We start from the raw sequence: 24,278 nt of genomic DNA, 5'->3' as shown, positions 1-24,278 counted from the left end.
TACCAGAATATAAACTGCAAGGAAAAAGATGAAGCAGAAAGGGAGATAAAGGGCCAGGCCCTTAAATGTCATGCAAAGGAACCTGTACTTTATCATACTCCTTTAGCATAATTATATTCATTTATAAATTATTTACACATTCTACTGTGTTATATACATTAAGAAATAGACTAAATGTACTTTTTAAAAGAATGAGGGAAGGACAGATAGCTACTTTCTTTTTCCCACATTCCCAAAGAATCACCTGTGGTCATAGACTACTACTACTACTACTACTGAAATACTGGGAAGCCACTAAAGGTAGTAAGTGGGGGAGTAACATAGTGAGATTTTCAGTTAGACAGAAATTCTGGCTGCAAAGTAGAAGATGCATTTATGAGGGGCAAAAGCAAAGACCAGACGAGAGGCAAGCCTAGGCAAGAAATATCGAGTCCTGAAATTGGGGCAACTGGATAAGTAGGGTTGGATAAGAAGAGATGGATTTACGTAAATTTTAAAGATAAAAATTTATCTTTATCTTTACTAAGTGACTGATTTATGTGAATGTTAAGAAAGAGGGAAATGAGAGGAAGACTCTTAGAAAGAGGTGTCATTTACTGAGATCAAGGAGACAGGAACAAATTCATGAGTTCCATTTTAAACCTCCTCATCCACATGGTCCAATACCTAGGTATAATCCACATGCAGCTATTAAGCCCTTGAAATCTGGGAAGTCTGAATTAAGATGAATTCATTGAATCTCAAAGACTTGTTAGAGAAATGAATGTAAAATATCTCATGAATATTTTTACATTAATTGTATGTTGAAATATAGTATTTTAGATACACTAGATTAAATAAGAGATAATAAAAACTAATTTCAGGAGTGCCTGGATAGCTTAGTTGGTAGAGCATGCGACTCTTGATCTTCGGGTGGGAGATTACTTAAAAATAAAATCTTAAAATTAATTTCACATTTGTTTTTATTTTTTAAACTGGCTATTAGAAAATTAAAAATTACATGTGGCTTGCATTACATTTCTATTGGTCAGCAATGATACTGAGTTTGACATGTCAGTAGAATATCCCAATCGATATATTCAATAGATAGTTGAATATAGTTGAATATATATTAAGTCTCACTTTGTAAATGAGATGACAGGACAGGTCACTTACAAACTCATCAACATGGGTACCCATTCCAACCTTCTTCCTATCAGTCTTAGAGGATTAGGTATCCCTCTTTGTTTTTAAATCTAACTTCCTTTTTAAGATAACAGCTTTATTGAAATATAATTCATGTACCGTAAGCTCCATCTTTTAAAGTACACAATTCAGCAGCAACCATCACCACAATCTAATTTCTTCACCCTAAAAAGAAACCCTGCACCCACTGACAGTCATGCCTCATTCCCCCAGCCCCTCTTCCTTCCTTCCTTCTTCTTTCTCTCCTTTTCTCCCTTCCTTTTCTTTCTCCCACCCTCCCTTTTCTTTTCCCTTTCTCTTTCTTCCTTCTTGTCCTTCCTTTCCTTTCTGTCTCTCTTACTCTCTTACCTTCCTTCCTTTCTTTTTTTACATAGGCTCCACGCCCAGCATGAAGCCTAATTCGGGGCTTGAACTCACTACCCTGAGATCAAGAGTTGGATGCTCAACTGACTGAACCCCAAAGTCAACTTTTCAACTAGAATTTTTCACTCCAGAGCCTGTTTCTGTATTGTTTGCTCTCCTTGAGCTGTTCTATCCAGTGTGTATTTGTTTTTAATATATACCTTTATTGTGAAACTGGAATCTGATTAAGACTTCAGATCCAACTACCACTTTAAAGGAAATACCAAGGACAGAAGAACATGTTAAACTATACTACAGGGATTCAATAAGCAAACTCTTTAGGCTTTTTCTTTAGGATACATAATGTGGTTTCTTCAACTAAAAAATTTTAAGGGAAAAAGGGAGGGAAGGAGGGAGAAGGAGAGTGAAGGGAGAAAATAAATACAGAAGGGGGATCTACAGATTTTGTAAGACATATAAATTTATTTAAATCCTGATTCAAATAGACTAAACACACACACACCAGTTATGGGGGAGTCTGGGAAAACAGCAATAGCAGCATAGTTTTCAAACCCTCCAAATGCCCACATAAAAACAGAGCAACTAGACAGCAAAACCAAAACTCCTTGACAACATTTACGAAACTAAATGACAAGGTATCCTCAACAAGCCCCAGAATACAAACCACCAATAGCCAAAAAGCCTGCACAATAAAGCAATACTCAATGGGGCTGCACTTAATGGAACTCAGAACAGGATAATCCCAAAATAGCCATCAAGAATTTACTAGAAAGCACAACAGGCCAATTTGAGAGCATCAGTTGAAACAAGGAGTTTTACCCTCTTCCATACCAGCTGAGTGCAAGGACCACAATAAAGCTGCAACAATCTAGTCTGTAGGACTCCCACAATTGATATTCAAGAGAAAATGACAAATATTGGAGGTAGGCAAAGTATCTACAGACAGTAAGAGTATCTGAAGAAGAAAAACAAAGCAAGAAAACAGAATAAATACTAAATGCTAAATTCAAGAATATGTTCAGAAATAAAAGATGATAATATCAACCCAGAATGACAACTACTAAAACATTCTAGTAAAATTCTGAATTTCAAAGAAAAAGAATCCTTTATGCATCTAGAAGAAAAGACTATCAGATTTTTCAACAGCAAGGCATTATACCAGAAGAAAATAAATATATTTAGGAAACTGAAAGAAAGCATGAACCAAGGATTTTTGTATCCAGTGAAATTGACTTAATTCAAATATAAAATGCACAAACCCAGGAATTATTATTTCCATGAGCTCTTCCTGAAGAAACCACTATAGCACAAGCTTCGGACAATCAAAATGACTAGAGAGACGTTCACTTAACGCCTGGTGATGTTACCTATAGATCTAAGACTAAATGAGGGCTAGGAGGGATATATATATAAAGAGAGTATATATAGTATACTAAAGTAGGTATATGATCCAACACTGTGAATAAAGTATGACTATTAAAAAATGGGGAGAGGGGCACCTAGGTCGCGCAGTTGGTTAAGCGTCGGACTCTTGGGTTTCAGCTCAGGTTGTGATCTCAGGGTCATGAGATAGAGCCCCATGTCAGACTCCATGCTCAGTGCAGACTCTGCCTAAGACCCTCTCTCCCTCTCCCTCTGCCCCTCCCCCAACCCCTGCGCGCCCTCTCTCTTTAAAATCTTTAAAAGAAGGGACACCTGGGTGGCTCAGTCGGTTAAGCGTCTGCCTTCAGCTCAGGTCATGATCCCAGGGTCCTGGGATCGAGTCCCGCATCGGGGAGCCCGCTTCTCCCTCTGCCTCTGCCTCTCTCTCTCTATCTCTCATGAATAAATAAATAAAATCTTAAAAAAAAAAAAAGAAAAAAAAAGAAATTGGGGAGAGAACAGTGAGAGCATATGCAAAAAATTTTTAATGTTTTTAGTAACCACATTAATAGTAATATTAGTATTATTGGGGACATTAAGCCATGTAATATGGGATAAAACCAATGAAGTAATTATCATATACACTAATTCTATCACCCTTTCATCCCCTATGTCCTTAAAAATCAGAATTCTCAGTATGGAAGAAAGGGGAATGAGATGTAATGGAGAAAAGATTTAGTAAGATTTGAATTGGAAATATCAAAATGAACCCATGAAGTATTGTATCTTTGTGTGTTATGTGTCTTAGCTCTGTCCATTTAAGAGGACTAGAAAAAAATGACCCATCTAGTAGCAATGAGCATCTGCAGCCCCCAATTGGAGCCTGACATATAATTCTCCCTAAAGGAAATCAGGGCTTCTTAGAGAAATGGCTGATTACACGTATAGGGCAGAAAACGTGTAAGATGAACTTGGAACATCTTAAATTATCAGGTAACCAGCATTAAAGACTACTAAGGTCATGTCAAAAGGACTTAAGAGTCAATTAGAAGAGGCTTCCACTAACCAAACATGGGACAATTTAAGGTTCAATTGTGATAATAATTGCAATGTATGAAATCCATCAAGTATGTTCAAATTCATGAATTCATAATGATATTTTTAAAAGAAAAGATTTGGTCATCTTTGGAGGAAGACCAGGAACAAGTTCACCATCTTGAAAACTGGCCAACAATGGGAAGGGATCAAGCATTTATTCTGCTTTCTTATATGAACTATACTTCCAGGTAAAGAAATAGTAGGAGAGCTGAAGTGTCTTTATATAAAGTAGTGCCAGTAGTTAGAATAATACTAATTGCAACCCACAGTGAATTAATAATTACAAACATTAAGTATCAGTGGTGTGCACATCATAAAAAGAGACAATGGAAGAACACACCACTATCTAGTCTTGCCAAGGATCAAACATCAGTCTGATAAAGACACTAAATCTTACTGCCAAACTACAGGAAATACAGAAAACAGAGGAATATGTTGAGATGCACATGAGTATGAAATCAATAAACTCTAGACTGTGGGAAACTGCGTAGTTCAAACAGCCTAATTTCAACAACTAAAGTATGAGGAAAATAATGGGACAGAAGGGAGATTTATGTATAAAAGAGATATCAACTTTTTTTTAAAGGACAAGACTAAAATGTGCGAAAGGATGACTATTTAGGTAATAAAACTATCTAAACCTTCAAGGAAGTGATTACTCTAAAAATCAGGGTAACAGTTATTTATAGGAAAGGGTATAGTGATTGGGGTAGGGCACATGAAGGGCCTCTGGGTTCTACTTCTTGATCTGGTGAGGGTTACAAGACTGCCCTAAAGTAATGAATTAGTCATATTTTTGGTGATTTTTCTGTATCTGAATCTTATTTTACAAAAAAAAAGTAAACAAAACATGACATTTAAAACAACTAGAAATCTGAACACTTACTACATATTTGATATTAAAGAATATTGTTAATTTTCCTAGGTATAATAATGATATTGTAGATATGTTTAAAAAGGAGTCTTTTTATATATAAGTACAGAGAGATTTATGATGAAAATGATTTACTTTACAGTAATACAGGAGGGGGTATATACAAAATGAGATATGCCATGGATTGATTGTTGCTGAAGTTCAGAGATAAGCACATAAAAGGTTCATGATACGCATCATCTACTTCTGTATTTTAAATTCTCTAAAATAAAGAGTTAAAAAAAAGGAGAGAAAAAGAATGGTTTGAGCTTATCTTTGATTTTTTTACATTGGTTTAGCCCTTAGCCTCAGTTTCCTATACTCAGCCCAGCTTTCTCAGGAAGGGGTCTTTATACATCACAATACCATATTAATACAAAGGAGAACTCAACCTACACAATACATAATTCTGGGTCCTACTGCAGTTCTCATCTAGGTGAGTGACAGAACCATCCACCCGATCACCCAAGCCAGAAACGAGATTCAACCTACGTTCTTCTAATGCTCTTTCTAACAAATCAATCTAATTCTATCAAATCTAATATTTAAGTTCTAAACAGTTTTTGAATTCAACTTCTCTGCATTCCCACTGCCCTAGTTCAGGCCCTCATCATCTCTCTCAGAATAAAACTAGAGCCTTGTAAGGGTTTGCCTTTGTGCTGTATAGAGGCATTCCAATCCTTCCTCCATAGGGCCATTATGGTGAGCTTTTTTTTTTTTTTTTAAGATTTTAATTATTTATTTGAGAGAGAGTGAGCGAGTGAGGGGAGCCTGAGTGGCTCAGTTGGTTAAGCATTTGCCTTCGGCTCAGGTCATGATCCCAGGGTCCTGGGATTGAGCCCCGCATTGGGCTCCCTGCTCAGTGGGGAATTTGCTTCTCCCTCTCCCTCTGCCTCTCCCCCAGCTTGTGCTCTCTCCCTCAAATGAATCAATAAAATCTTTAAAAAAAAGAGAGAGAGAGAGAGAGAGAAGGTCAGCATGAGTGGCTGGTTAAACGGCTGCCTTCACCTCAGGTCATGGTTCTGGGGTCCTGGGATTGAGCCCCCACGGGGCTCCTTGCTCAGTGGGGAGCCTGCTTCTCCCTCTGCCTGCCGCTCCCCCTGCTTCTACTCTCTCTCTCTGAGAAATAAATATTTAAAATAAATAAATAAATATCTTATTTATTTATTTTAGAGGGCGTGAGTAGGAAGGAAAGGGAGAAAGAATCTGAAGCAGACTGTGTACTGATCGTGGAGTCCCACAGGGGACTTGATCCCATGACCTTGAGATCATGACATGAGCCAAAACCAAGAGTCGGATGCTCAAACCACTGAGCCACCCAGGCGCCCCAGGTAATTTCATTTTTTAAAAGAATCCACCAATTCCCATTTGCTATATATATTTTCACACAAAGCCCACTCTATGCTGATTTGCCCTTAGAATTTGGGGTCTTTAGATACAAATGGCTAGCCACACATAAATTTATATTAATTAGTACAAGTTAGCTGACAAAGGTAAATAAGAATTGCTAAAAATGGGAGTGCGTGAGTTATTTTGAAAGAAATATGTTGTGTATGGGGTTTTATACTTATGCTAAGAATAGGATAATGGTTTAAAGTAAATAAAAATCTCAACTCCCTATTTATGAAATTTTTAAAAGCCAGGGATGAAGCAAGGTTTTTGTTTTTCATGTAATCCTAAGTCTTTTTTAAAAAGGGAGCAATAAGATAATCATAGGGTAGTTTTTTTAGGGTGATCGTGTGGCTAATTTGCCTTCTATAGTTAGACGTGGATAATTTTTTTAAAAAGATTTTATTTTTTCGTTTGAGAGAGAGAGAGCATGAGTAGAGGGGAGAGGCAGAAGCAGACTCCCTGCTCAGCAGACAGCCTGACATAGGGCTCAATCCCAGGATCCTCATGATCTGAGCAGAAGGCAGATGCTTAACCATATGAGCCACCCAGGTGCCCCAGACATGGATAATATTTAAAAGAAGAAACTAAACACAGTCCTTAAATAGTAACAACTACACTTTTAACAGCTATAAAAGCTGATGAACATACTCTTGAAACAAAGACAAGACTACATATAAGAATTTTATGATTATTCAGTGCATGAAATGATAATAAACTTGAAAAAAACTGGTTAAATATCAACTGTGATAAACTATTTATTAGCTATGTATTTTCAACAGTTTACTTCATTTAACTCTGACCCACAGTATTCTTACATCTGAAAAACAGAACTACAAGTACCCATCTCACAAGGTTGCTGTGAGGATTAAATGATACAGCAGGTGATTTTTCTCTTCATGGGCTGCCAGAATTTTCACAGGCAATACAAACTGAAGGATACTACTTAGCACTGGCTGAATCAAGAAATTAAGGTTGTTATTTGGAAGGCTAGTAGAGCATCATGCCAGAAACAAACCCAACCAATACCCACATCAAAATTCAACAGAAATTTGAAGAGCTAATACCTACAGTACATAGATAGGAGATTGCTCCTGCAACCAATTTTATAAAAGCTTCACTGAAATTTAAGGAACAATGCCTCTAGTAAAAGAACATTAAAAGGCAAAAGAACTCAACAATAAAAACAACCCAATTAAAAATTGGGCAAGTAACTTGAATAGACATTTCTTCAAAGATATACAAATGGCAATAAGCACCTAAAAAGACGCTCAACAACAGTAATCATTAGGGAAATGCAAATCAAAACTACAATGAGATTAGGATGGCTATTATCAAAAAGTGTTGTGAGAACGTGGAGAAATTGGAACCTTTGTACATTGCTGGTGACAATTCAAATGGTACAGTCACTGCAGAAAATACTAGGGTCTTATCTCTGTAATATATAAAGAACTCTTACAACTCAATAACTAAAGACCAAAGGATATAGAAAGACTTCAAAGAAGATATACAAAGGTCCTGTAAGTATATGAAAAGATGCTCAACATCATTAGCAAACAGGGGAATGAAACTCAAAACCGTAATGTAGTATCATTTCACATTCACAAGGGTGGCTATAATACAAAAAAGAAATAATAAGCATTGGAAAGGAGTGGAGAAATTAGAACCTGTTGCTGGTGGGAATGTAAAATGCTATAGCTATAGTTATAGCTACTCTGGAAGACAGACTATCAGTTATTCAAAAGGGTAAAGAATTGCCATATGACCTTGCAATTCCATTCCTAGGTATATACACAAGAGAAATGAAAACTTGTTCACAAATGTTCATAGCAGCATCAACTCAAATATCCATCATTAATGAACAAATACACAAAATGTGGTATATCCATACCATGGAATAAAAATGAATAATGTACTAATATATGCCACAACATGGATGAACCTTGAAAATATGCTAAATGAAAGAAGCCGGGTGCCTGGGTGGCTCAGTTGGTTAAGCGACTGCCTTCGGCTCAGGTCATGATCCTGGAGTCCCGGGATCGAGTCCCGCATCGGGCTACCTGCTCAGCAGGGAGTCTGCTTCTCCCTCTCCCGTTCCCCTCTCTTGTGCTCTCTCTCTCTCTCTCTCAAATAAATAAATAAATAAATAAATAAATCTTTAAAAAAAAAAAAAAGAAAGAAAGAAGCCAATCACAAACTTAATCAAGGCAGAGTTCTGTTACCTTGAGATCAACTGTCTAAGTTTCAGCTCTGGGAAATAAATGTCTTTGGTGTAGTATCTATTGTGTGGAGATGAAATGGGAGGTACGAGGGGATTTGGAGGGTTGGGAAGCTTCAACTGGCCTAGGTGCCTTGGATAGTCTTCATTTCATTGCCCTCATTACTTCCCTCACTAATTTATTCTTGCTTTTTATACTTGTCACCTCTAAGCCTAGAGCCTCTCCATTATCAGTCACTATAGGGGAGAATGGCTTCCATTTCCGATTCTAACCTCTCCTATGCATATTTTGGGATGTAGATTTCTCTACTATCACTTGTCCTTCATTATAATCACATTGGCTTTCATCTTCTAATTGGAAAATCTGTATCTCTACCACTTTTTACAGCACTTTTAGAAATTTATTTCCTTTTATTATTATTTACATGAAAATTTCAATAGGATTTTAGAGTTGGGGGTCTAAACATGGTGTTCAGTCTATCTATCACCTTAAATTGGAAGCTTACTATCTAAATCTTAAATAGAGTTTACATATTTTCTTAGAATCAAGCTCTTTGAAACACCAAGACCCTCTTTCCAAATAACACCAAAATATGGCCATAGGGTATAAATGCTATGATCTCCATTAGTCCATAAATAAAGAAACCAGTACGAAGTATTCTTTTTTTTTTTTTAAAGATTTTATTTATTTATTTGACAGAGAGAGATACAGCGAGAGAGGGAACACAAGCAGGGGGAGTAGGAGAGGGAGAAGCAGGCTTCCCGCTGAGCAGGGAGCCCGATGCGGGGCTCGATCCCAGGACCCTGGGATCATGACCTGAGCCGAAGGCAGACGCCCAACGACTGAGCCACCCAGGCACCCAAGTACGAAGTATTCTTTACCAAATAAAGCCAAATTGAGAAATAAAATAAAAAATTAAAAAAAAACCCTAATTGGTATAGTTTGAAATGCATGTTAACTTTTTTTAAATTTTATTTTTAAAGATTTTCTTTATTTGACAGAGAGGGACACAGCGAGAGAGAGAACACAAGCAGAGGGAGTGGGAGAGAGAGAAGCAGGCTTCCCGCCGAGCAGGGAGCCCGATGTGGGGCTCGATCCCAGGACCCTGGGATCATGACCTGAGCTGAAGGCAGACGCTTAATGACTGAGCCACCAAGGTGCCCCGCATGTTAACTTTTATTAATAATTTCATTTGAAGTATTCAAAAGAATTGTACCCAAAGAATTTCCATGCACTTAACTAGAATCTATAACCACTGTCTTTTTATATTTTCCCAATAATAACTTCTTTTTATTTACAAAAATGATTTGTAGTATGTAACAGTATACCCCAGGTAGAAGTTATAAAAAGATCTATTTAAATAAGGAATCATAGGGGTGCGTGGGTGGCTCAGTTGTCAAGCATCTGCCTTTGGCTCAGGTCAGGATCCCAGGGTCCTGGCATCGAGCCCCACATCAGGCTCCCTGCTCTGCGGGAAGCCTGCTTCTCCCTCTCCCTCTCCCCCTGCTTGTGTTCCCTCTCTCGTTGTTTCTCTGTCAAATAAATAAAATCTTTAAAAATAAATAAATAAACAAGGAATTATATATAATAAACTTTATTTCTCACTTAAATGAGCCAACTAGAATAGTTAAATCAGCAAAAGAATTTAATTTGGTAACTCAGTAAAATAATTTAGGAAAAAACCCTTTACTTTCCTGGAAGTATGTATCCATCATGTTGTGTGTGGAGGGGAAGAAAGGGTCCGAAATGGGAAATAAGTTATTTATTCCTCATGGATCTTCACTCCCTCCCTCCCTGGGTTATAGCACTCAGGCTTGCGACCATTTACATGCTGATGATACTACTTATATACTAATGATACCATCACTTAGATAACTAATAAACTTATTGAACTTCACATATCCAAAACAAAATTCCTTTCCAAACCTACTCTGAGCTACAGTAAATGTAAAGGACACAAATATTCACCCAGTTGTTCACACAAAAAAAACAAGATCCATCCTTTATTTCTCCTCTTCCTTCCTTCAATCTATCAATAAAGCTTGTTGGTACTATCTCCCATCATTTATCCATTATTTTCCTATCTCCACTGCCAGGTCACTGCCCCCTGCAAGTCTTTTGATTTTCCTGCTTCTGTTCTTGTCTCCTTAGAATCCATTTATCCCTCAGGAGTCAGTGTGACTTAGATCATGCCATTTCCCTGCTTAAAATCCTCCTTAGAGGGCACCAAGTGGCTCAGTCGGTTGGGCGTCTGCCTTCGGCTCAGGTCATGATCCCAGGGTCCTAGGATTGAGCCCTGCATCGGGCTCCCTGCTCAGCAGGGAGCCTGCTTCTCCCTCTCCCTCTGCCAGCCTCTCCCGCCCTTTCTGTCAAATAAGTAAATAAATAAAATCTTAAAAAAAAAAAATTCTCCTTAGAAAAGAAACCAAACTCCCTACCAGGACCTACAAGGCCTTTCATCATGGTCTGACTCCTGCCTACCTCTCCACACCTCATCTCACTCTTTGCCTTTCTCACTATCTCCAAGCCACTGTGCTTCCCCAAATACATCAACTTGGTTCCTCATTCGGGAGCTTTACATTTGCTGTTCACTCTGCCCAGGATCCCTGGTTCCTCCACCTCACCTAAGCTATTTACATGGCTGACTTCTTTGCTTTCAAAGATCGACTTCTTTGCTTTCAAAGATCACCTTCTTAGAGAGGCCTTCTCCAAGGTAGCTGCCATCACCTTTCTTATTTTTTTTTGTATACATCTATCATAACCTATAAATAATCTTATTTATAACCCCCCCCACACACAATATAACCTCTCTTAAGGGGAGACTTATCTATCTTGTTTATTATTCTCTCCAATACTTAGAACATAACAGTTAATAGATATTCAAAATGTTTGCTGAATGAATGATTTCCTAAACATCGTTGAAGCAATACAGATGTTAACTATACTGAGTTTGATTATTAGCTTATTACAGTTTAAATTATATTAGTTAATTAGAAATTATTAGTTTATTATAAATAACTGGAGTTAACTTTCCACCAACAAAAAGATATTAAGATTACATGAGCATAAAGGAGGAATACAATACCACTGTGCTACATTTTATTCATTTAAGACAAGAACAGAGAAAAACACCCACAGACTGCAATCACTGCCTATGGGGCACCCAGGACCTTCTTCCCTCAGGAGAGGTCCCAAAAGGAAAATCAGATCTATTTGGAAGAAATGCCATGTAGAAGACACCATCAGATTCTGTCCAAAGGAGCAAAGAGAAAGTGAACAAACATCTTTCAGGACTAAAACTCCAGACAAGACCAAAAAGGGGTTTTTCACAGCTTCTTCTATAAGCTCTTTGAAAAGAAGTCCAGTGGATCAGAATACAGGGGAAAAAAACTCATGAGAATCCCTCAATGGATCCTTCACCCACCATACAAAATTTCTTCAGAAACTGACTTACTCTCACAAATGATCTTGACAAAGGAACAGCTGTGTAAGACATAATTAAAGCTGTACTGTCAAGTGGTAAGATGAGGATAAAAAGCCTCATATACTTTGATGTATAAATCAGTTATAATTTATAGAAGTTATAAATTTATATAGTTATGTTATAATTTATAAGTTATAAACACATCAATATATTGATGTATCCATCCCTGAAGAAAACGAATACAAATACTTACATATGATACTAAATCAACATACAAGACATTGAAGAGATAAAGATCAGTCTATGGTTGAGAGCTAGCTTACTGAACCTCAACACTTGGAGAAGGGAAACAAAGACGTTTCACAGCATTACAGAAAAACAATGCATTTGGAAGAAAATAAACATTTGTAAAAACAACAACAACAACAACAAGAAAATCTTTGTGACCTGATTGGGGGGGTGGGGGGGGTGGGATTCATTACAGTAAAGTTATATTAAAAAAATGAAAAGAATAAAAATCACTAGAAGAAAAAGTCACTGGATCATATGCAAAAAGGGAAAGCTGAATCAATGTTTATAGAAACAAATTTAATCTGGCACTTCTATATGTGATCTTTAGAGGTCTCTCTTATGAAGAGAGTGTAAAGAGACTCTTGTTTTTTATACTGTTTGTAGTACATAAGTGCCACCAATCATAACTAATGAATAGTGCCATTTTAAGGCCTTAAACATTGCTAAATACATCTGTATGAACTTGTACTGCTGCCCTTTCTGAAGATAAATACAAAAAAAGACCAGTAGGCCCTGGAAAGAGGAAGTTCCATTACAGAGAAAAGAACACATCGCTCTTCATCTCTATATGATACAGCAGTTCCTCAGACTGATTTTATCTGTTCTAAACAGTTAAGAACCAAGAAGCAAGCAACAAATGCCACAAAGGAACTAAAGTACAGCTGATGCATATGCAAAAAAACACATTTTTTAATATATAGCCTCAAGGTCCTCACTCAGAATCTTTTCATTTTTATTTTAGGCTGAATTCTAACACATTTGGCCATCTAGTCTCTCAGTGCACAGCAAATCAGAGGTAGCAAACTAGAAAATAGAAAAGACAGAAAACTATTTGTTAATACTGAGAGCAGATGACCTAACAAAAGAAAGGAGATTAAAACACCAGGAAAAAGGAGTTCCAAAATCTTAGAATAAAAAATAAAATTCAAAAAGCATAGCTAGCAAAGTTTTGTTTAAAATAAAACAACTTTGGGACGCCTGGGTGGCTCAGTCGGTTAAGCGTCTGAAGAAGTATCTAAAAAAGATAGCATAAAAAGAACAGGTATTTAAACACAATTTTATTTCATGAATAATTTATTGTAACCTGTCTAATTCCACAGCAGAAACAGGTCATGATCTCGGGGTCGTGAGATCGAGCCCCATAAGAGGTTCTACTCTCAGTGGAAAGTCTGCTTCTCTCCCTCTCCCTCTGCCCCTCCCCACAATGTGTGCACACATGCTCTCTCTCTTTCTCTCAAATAAATAAATCTTTAAAAAAATAGTAACAACTTGGGACGCCTGGGTGGCTCAGTCGGTTAAGCGTCTGCCTTCGGCTCAGGTCATGATCCCAGGGTCCTGGGATCAAGTCCCGCATCGGGCTCCCTGCTCCGCGGGGAGCCTGCTTCTCCCTCTGCCTCTGTCTCTCTCTCTGTCTCTCATGAATAAATAAATAAAATCTTTAAAAAAAAAAATAGTAACAACTTTACAAAAATCTTGCCTCGAAGACGATGAGTTTTATTTTAACACAGTGCGACATTAATGCGGTACCTCATATAGTGGCTTACACGGCACACTGAACTTTAAGTTCGAATAATGACCCTACAATGATCGTTTTTAACCCTGGAGCTTCTGACTTGGTAGACATTCATACTGCATTCAACACTCCACGGATGATTCTGACGCACACTGAGAAGCACCGTCCTAATAGTCTGAGGAAAGGTTATACTGTATTCGACATATTAGTTAAGAAAGAAGTGAGAACTTATTATAATCTTTCAATGTGTTCAATAAAACTTGTTTTTAAAAGGTTTGGGCATGTTGAGGTAATGTGGTATATTCACTCTGGTAGAACACTTACCTCCCAAAAGGAGGGAGAAGGCTAAATGACACACTACCAACAGCCAATCTACTCACAGGATAATTTCTTTTGAAACCATGCAAATATAATGAATATATGTAATGATAAGTGAAGTAGAACACTCAGTAAGGCACGAAATAAAGGCAGAAACTCACTGAAGTTAAAGTTATGTGAAGAAAAACAGCTCTAATTAAACTAGACTAGTCTGGACACCAAACTCCTCTCTACACAGTAGGATCTCCCAAACAAAATACTTATCACTTATACTCACCTTTCTGAAAAATCAGAATCTATAAATTCTCTAGCTCGTTTTCTATCACTAAAAAGAAAAAAAAAGATAGCATAAAAAGAACAGGTATTTAAACACAATTTAATTTCACCAATAATTTATTGTAACCTAATTCCCCAGCAAATATATCCAAACACAAAATCTAACAAATAGAAAAGACACGTTTTATCATAGGATCAAGAAATCACAACATAATAAATTTTACCACAGGATCAAAAAGATCACAATATAACAACACAGTTTGAAATGAGCTCAATGAAAACGGGAGGAAAATATTGCATACTCAGAAAGGAGAAGGCTCAGAAAGCATCAGTCACTACGGAATGACTGCGCAATCATTCCACCCCCAATATAAAGCAAGCTGGGGCCAAAAATATCCCAACCCTGGTCATGTCCAAAGCGGGCCAACACAACTGGCATATGGGTTTAGCTTTCATGTTATAATCTCTCAAGGTTACGTAGAAATCCAAGGTAACTTTCAGATCCTACGTGGGATAAGGGCTGAATAAAGGTCATGGAATTACAGGTGATTGTGTCATTTCAGCTCCTTTGATAGTGAAAAAATATGTATACATATGAAACTCTTCTGTCTCTAATGTGTGTATGTGTGTGTATACATGAACATGTATATGGCTGGAAAGACTTTGCCAGGATTATTTCATTAATTCATTTAACATCCTGGAAACGAGAAAGCTCTTTCACAACCAAGGTTTACTGTCCGCTTGCTAGAACTCACGATTATAAGTCAAGGAACTACCCGTATAGTACGCCACCACAGAAATGACTTCTCAAGTGAACAAATGAGGTTTTGAATCCTTTATCTTACAATTTCTTTTTCTCTTATGGGAAGATGAAATGCTAAAATGAAAAGGAGCAGAGAAAGACTGGGTAAGGGTATTTTACAGGCAGAGATGAAACATGCAAAAGTTTGATACTAAAAGTGGTAAATGAGTAGCACAAGGGATATTGATTAACTGTCCAGTGTTTCAAAAGGATCAAGAGAAAAACTTGGTAAAATTTTTAATATTTCTTGGCCTCTTTTTCCTAGTTCCTTTTCTGATGTTTAAGGAAACAAAAATTCACAGGGGAAATTCTGAGTATAGCCAACATTTAATATGTAACTCTTTTCTTAAGTTTGTTAAAACAATATAAAATACAGAATTTGCATCTCCAAAGCAGTTAAATGTCATAATCAGAAAAAGTAGTCCTTTTTCAGAGTTGAAAAGTCAGAAGATTCAGGTACAAATTACTGTATTGTTTTTCTCTATTTAAAAACGGTTGCTCCATAAATGATTTATATCTAAAATATAAGGTGAAATAAAATAGGTGGTTTTAAAGGCAACACATTAGTTTTGAAGGACTCGGCTAACATAAAACAAGAATGGAAGACAAAATAGTGAGAGGAAAAGATCACAGCTTAAGAAAAAGTTTTAAAAATGGTAACTTGCAACAACATTCTTACCCTGGGACCCAGCCAGTAGCTTCTGCTATGTGTGTCTGAGTAACCATTGCTGGTGCAGGGGTATATGGACTCCCAATCAGAACACTTCCTGAACTGGTTAGTCTCTGTGGTGTGCTTATAATCTATAAAGTTAGGACACAGAAAATCACATTCTTAGGTATTAAGAAACGCATACAGGCAGAAAATAATGTTCACTGCTAAGCTGCATTTAAAGAGGAAATCTTACTGCCTAAAATGCACTTAATATCAATCATCTAAAACATAAGCTTTCATTCACTTATATTCTAGGATCTTAAAGCACAAGTTATTGAATACTGACATGAGGTCACAATACAGGTTTCAGCAAGTGAACAGCAATTTGGAAGGATTAAGTTGGCAACTAACAGTGTTTTAAAAATCAGAAAAACAAAAAGCTTTCTTTGAAATATAGAACCTAACTGCAGTTGAACTTGATGTATTCAAACTAGGGCAAGAGTAAATCAGGTCTTCATGTCCAAAATATACACAAAGGCATTATACAATTTGGATTATTGTAACAGATGCCATTTCATCTTCTTTTTTCAAGAGCATTTCCTCATGTCATTAAATATTCTCCAAAGACATTTTAAAGACAGTGAAACATTTCATCATGTGGATTTATTATCCCCTATTAGATATATATGGATATTCAATAATCCAACATTATAAGCAATGCTGTGATGAACATTTTTGTATAATGATCTTGGCCTTAGTATCTATTTCCTAAGGACAGACTCTAGAAAGGTAATTAATGCAACTAAGGATATAGACTTTTAAAAAAAGTTTCTTGATAGGTGCTACCAAATTGCTGCCCAGGACTTCACTGGTAAATAGACCATGTTTTTTCCAAAAATGTTTATGATAATTAGTACAAAAAACAATTTAGCATTCTACTAATATCTTTATAAGTATTTTTGTCAAAAAAATAAGAGCATGTTCCAGTGAGTGGGGGTATTAATGCAACAACATTGGCCCCACATTAGTAACTACTGAAGACCGAACTGCTGGGCACACAGGGATTCTCTCTTTTTTTTCTTTCCAACTCCGAGGCACAGGACCGCCCTCACCTGGGCAACCCCAGATCTTCGGATCTCCTAAAGTGAAGAGATTATTTTCGTATACTTTTGAAAATTTCTGTAACAGCTTAAGGTTTTGTTTAAGTACCAATTAAGAGAGAAAAGCATCTATGTGGGCTACATACAATTTTTAAACGACAGATCTCTCTTTTTTTTAAAAGAGTTTATTTATTTATTTGACAGAGAGAGACACAGCAAGAGAAGGAACACAAGCAGGGGGAGTGGGAGAGGGAGAAGCAGGCTTCCCGCTGAGCAGGGAGCCTGATGCGGCGCTCGATCCCAGGACCCTGGGATCATGACCTGAGCCGAAGGCAGACGCAAAACGACTGAGCTACCCAGGCGTCCCTAAATGACAGATCTTAAAAGAAATAGTTATTTCTACTGCCTGATGTAGGTCAAAATACTAATTAATTTTTGTATCCCTGATCAAATGAAACCTGTTTCTGCAGGCAGGGTCTAATTCCAGTCATTAAGTTAGCTGCTAATTTGTTCCATAAAGAACAATGACAAGGATTCACCTGCATTTCAAGCTTAGTTCAGCCTTTGTTATTAAAGCCTCGTCAACATTTATTCATTTACTAAATATTTAAGAATGTTAGTTACCTCTGTTTGTGTATGGCATTTTGCCAATTTGGAGCTAGGGAGATGTTATTATATACAAATGCCTAGGAAATCATTTTAATAATTTAATTCTGCAGTTAAAAAAATAAAAACAGAAGACAATAAACACTGATAGATGTCTGGAGAATTCTGATTCTCTACAATATTCCAGGGACTTTTTTTTTTTTTAAGATTTTATTTATTTATTTGACAGAGAGAAAGAAAGAGACGGCAAGAGAGGTAACACAAGCAGGGGGAGAGGGAGAAGCAGGCTTCCTGCCGAGCAGGGAGCCCGATGCAGGGCTCAATCCCAGGACCCTGGGATCATGACCTGAGCTGAAGGCAGTCACTTAACCAACTGAGCCACCCAGGAGCCCCTCCAGGGACTATTAAATGAGGAATTCAGAAGCTTACCTCATGAGAAAATATGAATACTGGACAAGGGGTGTGTATCTCCTACCCTTCTACACCTCCCCCCCCCCCCGCACCTCCATTTCAGCATAAAATCTTTAAGGGTAGATCAAATGTTTGCAGAGCCTAGCACAGTGCTAGGAGATATTCACAGGAAAGGTACAATAAATATTTGATGAACTGAGACAGAAGACCCAGCTCTTAAAATGAAAAAAGTAGCTTCTCTGTTTATTAATATACCAAAAAGGACTACATAAAATCCAGTAAGAAAATACAATATAAAGGACATAATTCTCACCCAATCACTACATCACACATTCATATGTCCTATATCATGCTGACCTTGAGTGTGAAGCTTAAGAAGGAAAATTTGAGTATTTGATCAGTCTCTGGTCTATTCTATTTCTAGAACAGGAGTCTCCACAAAGCAATTCTAATCATCCAGACTTACCCTTGAGATAGCCTGCATTATTTGTGCAGTATTATTACTAAGTTCTTTTTCTGTATCTGTTATTAGTAGCCTACAGGCTCAGTTTACCTGATTTAAAGGGCTTTGTCGGAAAAAAAAAAAAAAGATGAAGAGAAGAGGAAAGGAAACAGGACATAGGAAAAACGCAGTTATCATTACTGAGAAAGGCTTTGGAAATCAAGTGCTATGTTCTGGTTTATTTTTTTCTTCCTCAATGTCAGAACGTCAGCTGATATTCTTTGCTGATCTGACAGTGAGTAGCAATATTCCGTTCTTTTCTCTTAGCCTAGTGCCTGGTATGCCCTTAATAGCAGAAATCCTCAATAAACATTTCCTGATGAACAAATTGGAGGGATGATATACTTGAACTAAAAAGACAAGTTAGAAGTTCATGTGAGATGCTATGAGTTCCTAAATTAGGACAATGACAGTGAACCTTAAGAAAAAAGATCAAAGAAAAGCCAACAGAACTTGATCAACCACTGAATACAGGAAAATTATATAGGTGATGAGTCAGGTATGTTTTATAAAACTGAACCTTAATTTTGAAATCCCAAATTGAAATTAGAGGTAATTACTTCCTATATTCAGTTGATCTGATAAGGAAAATGAACATTTATTTTAAATTCCAGCATCTACCTCGCCCCACCCCAAAGAAATCCTTAATTTAAATGTAATCATGCAGTTTTTTGACAATGGATTACAGCTGGGCTATGAAAATCATATAGCAATTGAACTTCATTCTGAAGATTTTCTGCCTTCAATCAATGTATCTTACATACTACTGCCATCTACAGTACGAATAGCCAAGAGATTGTTACAGCCTTGTATGGTAGCTACACTGGGGGTGAATAGCATCGAGTTGTCCAATCACTACGTTGTATGCCTGAAACTAATGTAACATTTTGTGTCAATGATACTTCAATTAGAAAGGAAAAGAAAAGAAAATAGAAAAGAAAAGCCAAGATAGCATCTGTATTCTGAAGGGAAAAAGAATCTATACAATTGGGGGTGCCTGGGTGGCTCAGTCATTAAGTGTCTCTGTTTGGCTCAGGTCATGATCCCAGGGTCCTGGGATTGAGCCCCGCATCAGGCTCCCTGCTTGGTGGGAAGCCTGCTTCTCCCTCTCCAGCTCTCCCTGCTTGTGTTCCCTCTCTCACTGTGTCTACTCTGTCAAATAGATAAATAAAATCTTAAAAAAAAAATCTATAAAAAGTATTACATTAAAGGATTTTATTATTTCACAAAATTTTAGTTTTCACTATAAGAAACATGTACTTCTTAACCATGTTAAAATAAAGATGGTTATGAGATTGTATGACAAGATACCTTTAAGTAAAGGGCAAGTATTCAAACTAAAACAGTTATTGTTTCTATAAACACAGAAAATAACCTTCTTCTTGGGACTTTTTGAAATTTCTATCTACCATTAAGACTTGGCTAGAGACATGTGAAATTTAAAGGGCAAGTAGAGAAAGACAACAGAAAGAAGCAGGTTTTAAAAAAGAAAAAGAGGTTATATTCAAGAGTTTTCCAACTTAAAAAAAAATGTTTTTAAATCACAGATGAGAGACTGAAAGTGAGGGGACAATATTCAAAAGAGATAAACAAGAGAAGAGAGAAATGGCTCTAACTGGGATTCTACAACAATTAGAAAGTCAAACAGAAAGCTCTCATTTCTGTCCAAGAACTGAGAACTATAAAAAACACCTCAGTATTAAGGATACAAATTAAGGCCTGGTTTAAAGAAGAGTCCCAAATCTCCTTTCCTTCTTCTGACCTTTGTTTTGCTGATTCTGAGGTTTGTAGTAATGAGGTAAGTAGTATACAAGACTACCTATCATTGTCAGAACTGAGGTATAATAGTAATTACATGTACAGTAGCTCAAATGGACAATGGAAAGAAAAACTGTTCCCAAAAGAAGAATTCAAATTTGAGCCATAGCAGTATCACTAAGATATTGACAGGAAACAGTCTCTCGAAACAGAGTACTGTGCAGGAGAAATTCTAAGAGTTCGGGGATGTTTATTTAATTTTGGTGTTTATATAATCACATTTCAAAATACAGACTTTAAAGTCAGGTGCCTTATCTCATTTACACCTACTGCAGTGGCTGGTGAGAAGCAAAAGCTTAGTAAATGTTTGAAATATAACCTGAACTACCTTGAAATGGGGACACTTAGCTGAGCTTAAGTCTCCATGAGGCTTGGAGCTAGACTACACATTCTTTACATAGTTACAGAAAATTGTGCAAGATTTTTAGCTTGAATTCTGTAGATAATTAACAGTCCTCAAGTGATCAAGAAAAATGTCATGTCTTGAGTGTCTTAAAATCTTTAAGATTTGCTGAAGCCACTAAAAACGCTAAGATATATTTTTCGCCTAAATAATTTTGCATTTAACAGAGTTCACAGTACTGAGTATTATGGGCAAAATTTATCCTTCCTGCTCTATAGATGAGAACGTGCAAGCACTGACAATGAAGAGTTACTGTTCAAGTGTTTACATACTTTTGCTAATGGTGCCTGAGACCATTAAATTAAGTATAGTTTTTAGGGTAATTGCATGCGACTTTGTTTATAAATAAGGCTTTTCTAAAAGTGCTATATACTTCAAGCTCTCGCATAATTAATAGAATATCTTCAGAGAAACAGTTAAATATTTTCCATTTATTATTTCTATTGCTAAAGATTGATAGCTCTGGATATAGATTAACTGTTGGATCATATTCAATTTATATGAGCGTACATAGCCTAGGGCAGTAAAGGCTATTTTATAAGAAAAAAAGAGGAGAACATAACAATAGATTTCAAATCAATTTAATCAAATTAAAAACAAGAGAAGCCTACCACAGGGAGGAAGCAAAAACCTTGATATTACATATCCAGAATCCAGATTCAAATACATGAAAATTAAACACCGAAGAGCACAACGTCTTTCTTTTCCCCAAGACTTAACCAGTTACATTCTGATGAAAACAAAACTTCTTAAAAAAGTGAATGAGTTAAGAAGTGAACTGCAATTTTTGTCCAGCATCTTTAGTACAATTATCCTCTAAATCAGTCTTGCTTAAGCAAAATGTCAAATTCTAAGATCTGATGGTTTTCTTACCATTTGGGGTCCAACATTCACATTTATTGGTCCTAAGGTTTTTGGTAAAATCTTTGTTGGTGAGTTGGTGCTGGAAACTGGAAATGCAACAAATGAAATGTTACCTGAAATGATATCAAAATATTAGGTTAATGTTCTGTAATATCAAGGTCACCTTCTATCTATACATTCATGGTCCTAACCCCAGTTTTGCTTAAGTAACTTAAAATGATCTTAATAATTAAGTTAAAACAAGAAGCCTTACTGAAAAGCCATTCTAATGATTGCTTTCTTGTAGTGAATACAATTAGTTCTGCTAAATAGGAAAACTGTAAAATAAATAGTTCAGTCTATCTGACAACTAACTACTGGACTTTTAGTGGGGTTTCAGAGGAAAAAATATTTAGAGAATACATACTGCAAATCAGAGTTTATATCAGAGTAGAGAAATCTAGTTAGGTCTTTATTAGACACCACAGAACAAAAAAAAGTATGAAGTAGACATGAAGTAAAGTATCTATTAGAATTTATTTATAGTATAAAAGAAAATATTTATACTAAAAGTTAACATGTTTTCATATGAGTTGGTAGTTTTTTGAGGTTTTATCACACCGGAGAAAAAAATATGATGCCACCTAGTGATACTGAGAACTGTGGGATATATACAGTGTTTTCAAGTGATATCAACACTTTATTTTTATTTTTTTTTAAGATTTTATTTATTTATTTGACAGAGAGATACACAGCGAGAGAGGGAACACAAGCAGGGGGAGTGGGAGAGGGAGAAGGAGAAGCAGGCTTCCCGCGGAGCAGGGAGCCCAATACAGGGCTTGATCCCAGGACCCTGAGATCATGACCTGAGCCGAAGGCAGACGCTTAACGACTGAGCCACCCAGGTGCCCCAGTATCAACACTTTAAATTTGAAATTAAGGTAGCCAAGTGGACCCCAGAAATGAAAAGCTAACCAATAACTTTCTGAACTGTGTCAACTACTTAACTCCTCTGGACAAACTTCAGTTTATCAATGTTTTTCTTAATAATCTAATGTAACAGAGGAGATCACCCAGAAAGTACGTGAAAGGTTCAATACTGAAACTCTGGGGGAAAAAAAACGGCATTTAAGAGCAGGATGAGACACCTCCTTCTCAGATGGCCCCCCTTGGCTCTCCCAGCACTTGCCCAGACTCCTTAACCCCATCCTCTCACCTCCTGATTCTCAGCAGATACTCCTATTTCCTTCAGTAAGGAAATCAGGCCATCAGGCTATATTAGAGCTATTAGAGCTTCTCTTCCTTGACCTGTGAACCTATCTGCACCCTCACCTATTTTTACTGCTTTCTCTCTGAATGTAAATTCTCATATAAATGATTTCTTTTTTGTCTCTGCACATGGTGTCTACTCAGGGGTCTCACTTATCAATTATCTACTGTCTCCTGAGTTTTCGACTGCACCGTCAGCTCCTCCCCTTCAGTTTCTCTCTCTGCCCATTTGCCCTGTATCATTTTCCCTCAATACCCACATTTTAAAATCAAATCCTTCATCTTTCTCATGCCCACTCAACAAGGTCTAATAGCCAAATCTGTTTCTCCTTCATGCTCTTGGCATATGACCGAGTCTTGGTAGATGATCATTACCATCCCAGTGACCCAGTCCAGAAACAATCAACCCCCTCCTTACTCAACTGACCACTGTATCCTACCTGCTATCTCCTTACTCTGGCTCCTTTATGCCGCTGCCACTTATTTAATTTGAAACTTTATCAAATCTGATTTGAACACAGTTACCCTCGAACGCAGTGATTCAACACCATAGCTGTGCAACAGAATTATCTGGGACTCCATAAAAAATACCAATGCCTCAGTCCCACCCCCCCGAGCTGCTGATAAAACTGGTCAGGAGTGAACCTGGGCATCAGACCGTTCAAAGTTCTCCAGGTGGTTCCAGTGTGCAACCACTCTAACTGGAAATGCTACTTCAAATAGCTTTGCTAGCCCTCCACACATCTGTAACAAACCAGTTTTTCAACTGGGGAAACTGTTCTGGACACTCCCCTACTTTAGGCCTTCAAAGATTCCCCAACACTTTCAATGCCTCTCAGATTCCTCAACATGGCACAACAGCTTCTATCTGGAGATCTCACCCCTGCCTCCCTTCCCAGCTTCATCTTCAGCTACTCCCTCCACTCCAGTCAGGTTAAATACTTTGCAATTCCAGAAAGGCCCCAGCTCAACCACTCCAGTTTTGACACACACCTTTCCTTCTGTTGGAAGTCTCTCTCTGCTGGGGCTACTTCTACCCCCTAGCACTTCAAAATGGCATTCCATACCATTTTCTAAGTCATTACTGTGTGCCAGAGTCTGTTCCAGAGGCTTCCCATATATACACCATCTCATTGAGCTTAGGACAACAGTGTGAAATGTATTATTACTGTCTCCATTTTACACATTTAGAAACTGAGACAGAATGAGGTCAAGGAATTTGTACAAGGTCCCAGAGCTAGTGAGGGCAATAGCGCCACCTCCCAAGTTTCTGCTCTGTGTGTCACCTCTCCTTATGAGCTGTTCTCAGCCTCTGTGGTCGAGTTCCTGGATGCCCTTCTTTTGACTTTTCATAAAACCTATGATCATTTGCTTGTTCTAGCTATCATTTACTTAGTTCTAAGTGGGCTATGTCTCTCAGCTTTGTATCCTAGCACCTGGTTTAGTCCCTGGCACAAAAGAGGTGCACAAAACTATAAAAACTAATTAGTATAGATTGGAGCTATTACCTTTTCTAATCTG

At 37.2% G+C, this 24,278-nt stretch overlaps 1 protein-coding gene across 2 annotated transcripts in view; it reads right to left on the bottom strand.

Annotated features, from left to right (window-relative positions):
* Window positions 1-24,278, bottom strand: part of TFDP2 (transcription factor Dp-2) — a 114,653-nt gene that overhangs the window by 24,582 nt on the left and 65,793 nt on the right. For both annotated transcript variants that reach the window (XM_044915344.1, XM_044915346.1), the window contains exons 3-5: window positions 21,519-21,622; window positions 15,833-15,954; window positions 14,353-14,400 (exon numbers count right to left, since the gene is read on the bottom strand). In XM_044915344.1, coding sequence (XP_044771279.1) covers window positions 14,353-14,400; window positions 15,833-15,954; window positions 21,519-21,622 — 274 coding nt within the window. The remainder of the gene's footprint in view (window positions 1-14,352; window positions 14,401-15,832; window positions 15,955-21,518; window positions 21,623-24,278) is intronic.

This window comes from Neomonachus schauinslandi, chromosome 1, assembly GCF_002201575.2.
Source record: "Neomonachus schauinslandi chromosome 1, ASM220157v2, whole genome shotgun sequence".
NCBI classification, from domain to species: Eukaryota; Metazoa; Chordata; class Mammalia; order Carnivora; family Phocidae; genus Neomonachus; species Neomonachus schauinslandi.
The sequence above is the reverse complement of the archived record's forward strand: the minus strand, read 5'-3'. Positions and strand labels throughout refer to the sequence as shown.